We start from the raw sequence: 10,585 nt of genomic DNA on the forward strand, positions 1-10,585 counted from the left end.
ACATTCAATCAAACAGACAAATACTTAACACACGCACACACACACAAGCGCACACATATACCTATTTTGGTGGCTCATAATCAAAGTACAGTCCCTGTTGCACTGCCCTACATCCTTCCATGGTGTAATCCAGTGCAGCGGTCCCCAGCGGAGCTCCTGACATTGAGTCTTATTATAGACACCACACCGTCCAATTATCACTGCTATCAGCAGCCACAGAGCGTAACACACAGCCCCACTTACGTGTGTGTGTTTAGGGGATGTGGGGGGGTGCATACTTCATATATCTGTGACAACACTGTTAACACCTGCAGTTCAGATAGAGGTTGAAGGGGAGAAGGGGAGACGAAGGTCAGTGATGATGGAAGAGGCCTTTTTTTTTTTAGTTATTTTGTTTGTTTTTAACGTGTTTTTTCTTTCTCCAGAGGTGAACATGAAAACATTGATCAAAACTACTCATGTGGACTAGATGAAATCTACTTGAAATACTGAAAATAATGAAATATAAAGGTCATGAATATTAATAGTGGTAAATCCTACTGCCATGTATAAGTCTGTTATTTCAAAATTCTTGTCATAAGAACAAATAAAGTTATAGTGCAGCTTCAAACCACTGAAATGTCATTGGAAGGTATGGATAAGTATGCCCTGCCCAGCCCTATCTGATTTTTTATTTTATTTATTTATTCATTCATTTTTTTGCAGTGGCTACTGTGGTTGCAAATAGCAATTATCAATAATGGTTTCCACAGAATCTGCTGATTTAAACTGCAGGATTACAATCTTATCTAATTCCAGACGCGGAAATCAAACACTTAAATAATAAGGCTGCTGTTGGTTTGCCTCTCAGCGCTTTCCTGCTTTTCCACTCTGCCTGTCACTCTCAGCCCATTGGTTCCAACTGAAGAATAAAAATAGTGAAATGTGTGCTGTGCAACTTCCAGTTTATTCCTTTCACTGACTCAGGGTCTGCACAAGGCATGGGAAGATATGAAAATTTCATGTCACGATTATTCCGGCCAAAATAGCTGAACTAAACGATATTAGGTATTTGCTGTTTAGCTACATAGCTTACGTTACCTCGCTAACGTTAGCTTAATTCACCGGTGACCAAAACAGCACCGCAATGTAACGTCAGTATAACTGAACTAACATTTGCTACGTTAAGTAACTGACAGTAACGAATTTTACCTGGAGCCCTTAGTTTTGGAATCCATAGTATTCCCACACATCCGATTAAACTTTGTTTGGCGGGGGAAACAATTAGCAAGCCGAGCCTTCAGCCGTGGTGACAGGCTTGGTATTTTGGAATGACTGGAAAAGTGCAGGCGCCCCCTTGTGGCAAGTCATATATAAATCAATGCTGGACTGGATGTGGGCAAGCTAGATAGATTTTCTGTAAGTCACTGTGAGGATATTAACAATTAACGCCATTCACGATGATCCCAATGATGGAAATTCACTATGATCATTCATTGTGATGTTTTTTTCCTCATCGCGTTGGTATAGTAGTAGCAGTAACCAACTAAAGCCTTTGGTGGCGGACACCTGTAGCCTACCACTACCTCTCACTGACTCCATTCAGTGGATGAGTGGAAGTTGTGCTCATAATTCATGCAAGACATGGCTTGGGATAACATGGATAGAGGCTCAGCAGTTTGCTATAACAGCTGGCCACTGCGTTTGTTGGGGAACATTATCAGTGGTGGATTAATTCACATTTGGTCCTCTAGTGAGTATTTGGTGCATCAGGATGGTGTGATAGAGCCAAAAATAAACTACTGTCTGTTCATGGTAATGAAAGAACATGTCACCCAGTGCAACAGTGTGGCTCACTGATGTGTTATATATATATATATATATATATATATATATATATATATATATATATATATATATATATATATATATATATATATACACACACACACATATATATAGTTTTTTTGTTTTTTGTTTTTTTAATAACAATGGAGTTCTATGGCAGAGAGGATTGCCTGTTAAGTCTGTTTGGTAATCCACCCATGCAGTCTACATAATTAATTTAGGCTGTTTAGTCAGTATCTTGAATTTCAAGATCGGATTCCATTGTTAACAAGTAAATCATTTAGTTGTGACTGACTGACTTTTAACTGGTCTGTGGCTTAGTCTCTTAGAAGAGAAGGAAAAATCCTTGAATCCTAAATCCTCACGTACTGCAAGATAATGTACAGTGTGTCGTCAGCACAGATTTTCCATGAGCTTAAGAGAAAAGGCTTTAAATTGCAGAGTGTGTTTCCAGATACAAAGGTAGGATGCTGTTTTTAAGAGGAATCTATTCTCAATTTTAATCACACTGAATAAACACAGAAAAAAGACATTTAACCAAGGGAAGAGACAAGCTTGAGCTCTCATGACGCAATGGATTTTCTCTGTCTTGTTCTCTGCGTGTGTCTGTCTGTCACTGGTTTCTACTTCATCAGATCTGTCAGCTGTGATGGTCTTTTTGTCCATTGACCCTTCCTCCTTCCAAATGAGGTCTAATTATTGAAGCAGCCCTCTCTTTTACAAGCCCAGCTACCAGATCACATTTAATAATGAGGGAATGCCACCTTTAGCTAAACCTCTCTAAGCCTGAGCTCTTAGTCGTCCCAGCCTATCAATCTCTCCATCACAATATCAACACCAAAATTGCCATTTCATTTCTCACCCCAACCACTAAACTTCTAAGTTTGATGTGTTTGTTCCAGATCATCATATGGAATATACACCACTGACTGTGTTTAAGCCCAACAGGATTAATTACCACTCCAGGCTACAAAGGCTGCTGTTGCGCAGCAAAAGTTACATTGTGTTGCTTTATTTTACCTAAGTCAAGTTGCAATTACGTTGATACTGATTGTATCAGTAAAATGTTCACAGATGATATATTTGTTTTCAGCCATAATATCTGATCTGGCACTACAATAAGCACTTTTTAAAGGTTATGTTTAAATCTCTTGGTTAAGGTTAGGGAAAGATCCTGATCTGGTTTAATACAGAAAAAGTTTATTTACATTTAAACAAAACCCCTCACAAAATCCCTAGTGCTTTGTTAAAACCACAGATGGGATGTGGGGTGGGGTGTGAACCCTGGTCTCTGGTGAGACAGTAGTGCACTTTGTATGTCCTTCCACCCCAGTCACCTCCCATTGACTCCACTTCTGTTAATAAATGTAGCTTCATTCAGTCCGAAAATACTTTGTCAGTGAACATAATCCAGCCAGAGATAAGGTTTAATACAAAAGGAATTTGCTGTTGCAGTTAAGTTGTACAGAGACGTAATTTCTTGCAGACTGGGTTGGACATGAATGAGAATAAATAGATAACAGAAGAAAAAGAAGAAAAGGAGAGGAAGGGGGGGTGGGGTTGTCTGGCTGCTTGTGGCATCTCGCTCCCTCAAGCACAAAGCGACTTCCACATCAAAATGTCACTAGAACAACAGCTGCTACTCCAGTGATAGTCCTTTAAAGTAAACTTTCGACAACTCTCCTGAAAGCACACACACGCGCACGCACACTAACCCACACCGTGTCTTTAATGAATAAGACGGTGAGTGGGAGGGGTGGGCAGGGGATGGAGGGAAGTGAGGTTGTGTGTATAGGGGGTGGGGTGGGGGGACACAAAGTGCTGATATTATAGGAAGAAATCTGTGTGGGAAAGACAGGCAGTCAAACTGTCAGGCGTGAGCGCTGAGACGGAACAAAGAGGAACAGTGGAGACGATTACAGTGGCGTAGCGGAGTGACAGAGGCAGCGTGCACACAGATGAAGATGAAGGGAGCGCGTGGGGGGGGGGGGGGGGACTGTGCCGTGCACATCACCAAACACACCTCAGCACATGCACATTCGCTTGATCAATGGCAGAGAGGAGAGGCATCAGGACTACAAGGCCTCAACACTCTCATTAGACCGTGGATGCAGAGTGACGACTTCCACATCAGACATCACCCAAAAATATTACTGCTTCTCTTTTCATAGCCCAGAGGGATTTTTTTAAATTATTTATTCCTTCATTTTTTTGGTTAACATCTGCAGGCTGCTCAGGAACCTATGAAATAAAACATAGCAAAGACTAACTCAGTGGGCTGGATCAGACGAAAAACTAATGCCAGCCATTGCAACACAAGTGCAAACAAATAACGTCTGTTTTAACAGCTGCCAGATTCACTTCTCCTCTGACCAGTCTCCACGGCCACAGAGCTTCATTTGTCAATGTCAGCTGCCTTGAAGGGATAATAAAGTATTCTACTGCCATCTTCTGGATAACATCTTGCATAACAAGACAGAATTAACTCAGAGGTAAAAGAATACCACACAATTTATCAAGCTTCTCAGAGTGGGAAATCCAGTCTTAACTGGCCAAAAATTATACATATTTGTTCCACACTAAAGCATGGGAGCAAAGTTAATGTCCATCTCACCTCATTGAGGAGGGTGTCGAGCAGGCTCTGGCTGACAGGCAGCAGGCTCTTCAGAACTAGTCTGAACTCCTCTTTGCTCACCAGGCCTGTCCCATCAGGGTCCACAGCCATGAGGGCTGATTTGATACTTGTCAGTCTGCTGTGGATCAGTGGCTCCACTTCTTCCAGGTTGACCCACTGGCCTGGATAGGAGGTCACTGGGCGAACTACAGGGGTCATATGAAGATGAAATATTTAATGTCACCGTGAAGCTATCTTTCACACTTACTGAACATACAATAAGCCAGTGGTGTGCTGTTATAGGACAAGCAAGGCAAAGCAGTGTTTGACCAGTTAAAGCTAAAAATAGACATGGAATTAGACCCATATTTCCTCTTACACGTCAGAACAGTGGTCTGTCCCATAAAGGATATGATACTGCCTGCACGTATTCATCATGTAAATTACTGCCCTCTTGTGGCTGCAGTGGACTGTTGTCTTTGGAAGTTAGATTGACTACCAGTCATTTCTGTCATATCCTTGGGAATTGCCATGTCCCATTGACAAAAGCTGGGGCTTGTCAAAGGGGGAAGCATCATTTTTTGGAATGTTTGCGCATGTGCATTTTGGAGAATCATGGGATCCGGAGTGACTAGTTATAGCTAACTATAGACATGTTCTTCTTTATTCTTTTTTTTATTATCTAACAAATTAGAAACAGATAAACCAGAAGTTACACAATACTGATAATAAATCATAAAACAAGTGAGACCTATCATTTCTAACCTCCTCCAAACTAATTGAGAATCCAAATCAAGCCTTTACTAATGCACCCCACAAACATCAGTCCACAAACACTGTTAATATCCTTCGCTTGTGACAACACATGTGACATTCACTATAAACTAGCACTGACAGATAGCTAAGCAACCAGTATTGGCTTATATCAGAAGAGGAAACAAAATAGTGATAATAGCAACAGCAAATAGACAAACAATTGAAATTTCCACAGGTGCCATTCTTTCTGTGTTGATGTATTCGTTATTCATGATTACCTTCTTTGTGACCATACGTAAGGAGAGACGCACATTTTTATTTTTTGGAGGAACTCTGCTGAAGTTATCTAAATCTCCCTGGATACATGCTTGTAGTATGTAATGGCTGCATTAGTATTGGTCATTGCCTGCTTTGTTAGATCTTTAGTTTTAATGTAGCCCCACAGCAGATGGAGCAGAGTATCTTGAGAAGCACCATGCTTTATGTATTTCCTGTTCCCCAACATTCCCATTTTGTACAGCAGAGTTTAATAAAATCTGTTTCCAGTTTTAAATTGCCTTCTATTTTGTACAATGTAAGGGCTGCCTCGTGTTTTTCCTTATGTCATTCCAGGAATGATCATCCATCTACTTCACAGAGGTCCTTGGTTCATTGGTTAGAAAGTATGTCATATTGAATAATTCGAATTATGTTAATTAATTGACTCATTAAAGGTTTTAAAGCAGTTATTTGAAAACATGTGACTTGTGATTCCCTTGTCTTTCCAGTCCATTCACATTTGCGATGAAGTACAGCTGAAGAAACTTGAAAAACCTACCTCTGTCGGCCTGGGTCCATGGCTGCCTGGATCCCCCACCTGTATGTCTTCTTGTGGAGGAGGGTGCACTGCTGGGAGCCGTGCAGGGCCTCTGGCCAATGACTAGTTGTCCCTGCTCCAGAGTGAAGCGGCAGTAGCTTGGCCATACTGGGTGAAACTGGTATGTGAATGTGGGGAGAGACGCAGGATGAGGACCGGACGGTGATAAATGACACTGAGAGGGTGGATTGTGGTTGCTAGTTAACACATGAACATGATCTCTCTCTCTCTCTCTCTCTCTCTCTCTCTCTCTCTCTCTCTCTCTCTGTGTGTGTGTGTGTGTGTGTGTGCCATGAATCATCACCTGACACTTCTGAGCAGAGCATACTGTATTTAAGTCTGGTTTTGTTGCTTCCACATGCTGTTGTCAAACCAACACATGCCACACATCACCATGGATGCATGAAACAGAAAATTGTGTATTGTTTTCACAATATATTCACCACTGGTACAGATCTGTGATGAAAAGCAGAAATCCCAAAAAGAAATACTGTAAAGTTAAAGTAAAGTATTATTTAATTAGCTGAAGCCTTGCTGTGGTGAGGTTACCAGGTGCTTAGTTTTTGTACACATTAACTGAACAAGATTAAACTTCTTGATCAGTGAGCTTCAGAGCTGTTGGCAGTCAGACTTTGTTATTTTCACACAATTAGAAAACAGTAGCAGTTTCCAGGCTTTATGCAGAGCTAAGCTAACTTGCTGCTTGCTGTAGCCTTATATTTACTGCACATGAAAGTGTCATTAATCGAAACATCTAACACAGAGAGAAAAGCCAGCAGCATGTTTCCCAGTATGTCACTCTACTGAATTAAGTAGGTGATGTTTCTTTAATTGAAAACGTCAGTAATAAATGTTTTCTTGATAACAATGAATTAAAAGACAGTGTGTTAAGCGTCGCTCTCACAGCTCACACTCATCACACTGTTTTCAGAGAAAACACTGTTTAAAAGCTGCTGTCCACTCACTGCTCTCCAGCAAACAGCAGATAGACACAGTCAGAGACTGGCTGCTGAGCATAGTGAAGCATTCAGCAGCTAAAGAGCCAGATATTTCTCCAAGGGTTGCCCAAACACTTAAACAGAGCCAAAAGGAGAGTGCATACATTCTTCAGGTGCCAGACACACCACACCAAAAGAATGGTAATGCTGCTCCTTGTCTCCTGGATGTAGAAAAAGGCAACTGTTCGCCAACTAGTTCAAAATATCAACTAAAAATGTGACAGTATGTCAGTTTTGTGTTTATAGCTTGTTTCCTCAGCTCCCAGGTGGAAAAAACAAATCAGTTATTTCAGGTGTAAGCTGTGCTTTGAATGCAGGAATTGTAATTGCGCAAATGTGCATTGTTGTATAGTTGTTGTATAGTTACTTAAAAAGCTATATTTCTAACTTTAGCTCAGGTGCTTGTGGCCACAAGTGACACTTCCAAAATTATGGAAATTGCTAATGTGGGACAAGTAGAGAATAGCATTAGCCAAAATTTAGTTGACATCTGCTGACATTTTTTGACCTTTTGACCTTGTATGTATCTGTTATCAATTATCCAATTCACTCATTTAACTGAGGGAAATCATTTGTGGTTAAAACATTGTCATGTCTATATAGAATAAGAGAAGTGGGAGCAGCCCTGTACAGTCCTGATTTGTTCTGTATGTCATTTCTTTTAACTGAATTTCGTGGCAGAATCTAAATTCCACTGACTCTTAGTTTCCATTTCCCTTGACAACAGCACTTGGAGGGCACTAGACACATTTTTGTAGCAGACAGAAGTTCCGACTTTAGACACTAAAGAGTTGAAAGAAAGTGAACACAGTCATCAGATATTGCCAGAAGACACAACTTTATTAATAAACCAGCAAGCAAAGCATGTAAAATACAATGCAAGACACCCAGGAAACAGAGACAGGCATGTATAAAAACCCAAACAAACCATAAAAGTGGATATGGGCAGCTGAAGCCTTGCCAACGGCAGTAAACAGAGTGACAGAGAGAGAAGAAAGAACAATGAACAGAGAGAATGAGCAGCCGTAAAAGAGGCGACATGATGAGTGTGTGCTGAGGTTGTCATTTACATCCACACAATAAAGACATTCACAAGTGTCTGGTAGAGCGCACGGACTGGTCTGCTGGACTGGAACTATTGTGGCAAGAGAGGAAGAGGAGGCGCTGCACAGTTTGTAAGCGATGCCTCGGGTTAATAGTCGGACTCAGATACTGCTGCTGTCGTGACACTACAGTGAGTAGCAGAATACAGTTAATGCTGGTTGTGAGTTAATACTCTGCCCTCTCCCCTCCTCCAGACAAAACCTGACCTTTCTGAGAACACAGGTAGAAAGAGAATGAAACCACACTGATCAGTGGTAATATGCATGGGCACACAGGTCTTGGAATAAGTGTGTGAATCAATGTGGGGTTACCAACCAGGCAGAGTGGGACCCAGTTCCCAAGGGCCCCATTTACACTTAACCACTTCATGCATCTTGGGTGGCTAATGGATCAAATCCAGCCCAAAAATCTATTCTAGTCAAAGGTTTATAGATGGAACTATATCTTTCTGAGATGCATATGCAACCTTTATTCTTTCATAGTGGATCTGCATCAGTAAATGGTCTATGGAAACAGCCTGTGCAGGGTCTGCCACATAATAATAGCTGTGAAACTAGCAGTTCTTCCTGACACGTGCAGAGTGACAGGAAGAACACAGCTCCAGTAATTTCAACACATAAGTCATACAGAGAGTAGCATGCCACTAAACAGTTTATCTGATCCCTGATCAGTGCAGCCTTTGAGTGATAAGTCAGAGCCTACGGGGGGAGGGTAAAACTTGTAGCCTATGCTTGTTTTGCATGCGTTTATGTTCGTTTATGAATATGCATCAGTTATTACAGCTTCAGGTGTATTACCACCACCCTCTGGATTGAAGTAGTGCAAACTCTAGTTTGGTAAAACCAAGAGGGATTGAAACCAGATTGGTGGGCTGGCTAATGGAGATGCATAAACAGTTGTATGCAAAGACTTTGGCCCCCTCTGGACAAATTCAATATTTAGCTGTTAGCTGAAGAAAAATAAATCTAACCCCTGCAGCAAACAGACATTAAAACCAGCCTTTCTTGTTGCAAACACTTAGTATCAGTCTGGATGAATATTCAGCCTTTCTTCCTGCTGATCGCCTCAAGTTCTGAGATGTTGCAGATGTTGATGAGCATGTTTAAGATCTGAACACAAGCTTTCAGTGATTTTTACTGAGGGCTCTTCCAAAAGCTTCAGCTTGTGTTTTTTTGAGTGGTGGTTGCTTGTCTGTCTGCCCTTCCCTGATGTGTAGCTTTTCAAAACTTCTTATTTCCTGACCTTCCTTACAACAGTGCATTAACATTTTTAATGTGTTTTAATGTGTTGGCTGCAGGGGTTTGATTTTCTATCTTTTCACTTCTACTAAATAAAAAAAATCTACTATCTACTAAATATGGAATTTATCCAGGAGTGAATCTGGGATACAGAAGTAATTAAAGCGGATCCTGCATTCGTCTTGTAGTTTTAAGACTTTTCATTGGAGTCACTGGGGTCCTAATGATCCACAAGGTCCACAATGATTTTTCTCCTGGGGCTCCCTAACAGTTTTATCCAGCCATGGGGTGGAGGTCATGAGCTTTTGAATCAATTTTCAAATTACTACCATAAAGAACAAACTCATCATACCCTCCTGAGAGCTATGACGTAGCTCTGTGTCGATACATGGCACTGTAAAATCTGAGTCTTTTATATTAACCTTTAAGTAATATTTTTATTTGAACTCAATCCAGTTGTTGTCTGTTTGTTATTGTTTGTTTCTTGCCTTAAGTTTTTAGGCAAGGTCTTTGTTCAAGTTTTTAGCTTCATAGCTCTCTTGCACAGGGTTTTGTTTACTTTAAATTCACATGTTTGAGTATGTAGGTATAAGTGTGGTCTGTATATATGTGAATGTCTTTGTGTACATATCATATCTCTTTTTTTTGTAATCTATTGTATTTTCAAGGTTCAAACAAACAAAATTTTAAAAAGAAAAAAAAGTGCCAAGGCTGTTAGTCTTGAATTTCATTCCACAAAGACCTTAAATGTTCGTCAACATTAAAAATGAGGGTCTAAAATCTGCCTTTATACCTGGGAGACTATACATTATACAGTATATCACCTGTGTATGACACAGCTACATCCACAATTGAGCATTAGCTGCTCATTTTAGTCACCGGACAACCGCAATGTTTCTAAAATGCTGATATTGTAACCACCGTGTTTGTACAAAATACCACTTTACATCTCCAGAAAAATGTTAAGGAGTTTGGTGCGTTATTCCCTACTTATAGAATTTTAATGTGATTCATTCGGTTCCAATGAAAACTGCTCCAGTCTATGTTTTGCTACCAGCCCATTCATCTCACTGCCCTTCAGTCTGATCCTGTGTGTTCCTGGACTGTACCACTTGGTGGTGCTTTAAAAGTCATTGATGACCTCTTCAGATTGATTTCTAAGAAACTCTGGGGGACTCTCTCTTTTTCTCAT

At 40.6% G+C, this 10,585-nt stretch overlaps 1 protein-coding gene across 1 annotated transcript in view; it reads right to left on the reverse strand.

Annotated features, from left to right (window-relative positions):
• efcab6 (EF-hand calcium binding domain 6) overlaps window positions 1-4,727 on the reverse strand; it is a 46,160-nt gene extending 41,433 nt beyond the window's left edge. Inside the window, exon 1 of the mRNA XM_051077651.1 lies at window positions 4,442-4,727. Within this exon, the coding sequence (XP_050933608.1) occupies window positions 4,442-4,660 (219 nt within the window). The 5' untranslated portion in view covers window positions 4,661-4,727. The remainder of the gene's footprint in view (window positions 1-4,441) is intronic.
• Window positions 4,728-10,585: the final 5,858 nt, after the last annotated feature.

Source organism: Lates calcarifer, linkage group LG18 (assembly GCF_001640805.2).
Source record: "Lates calcarifer isolate ASB-BC8 linkage group LG18, TLL_Latcal_v3, whole genome shotgun sequence".
Taxonomy (NCBI): Eukaryota; Metazoa; Chordata; class Actinopteri; family Centropomidae; genus Lates; species Lates calcarifer.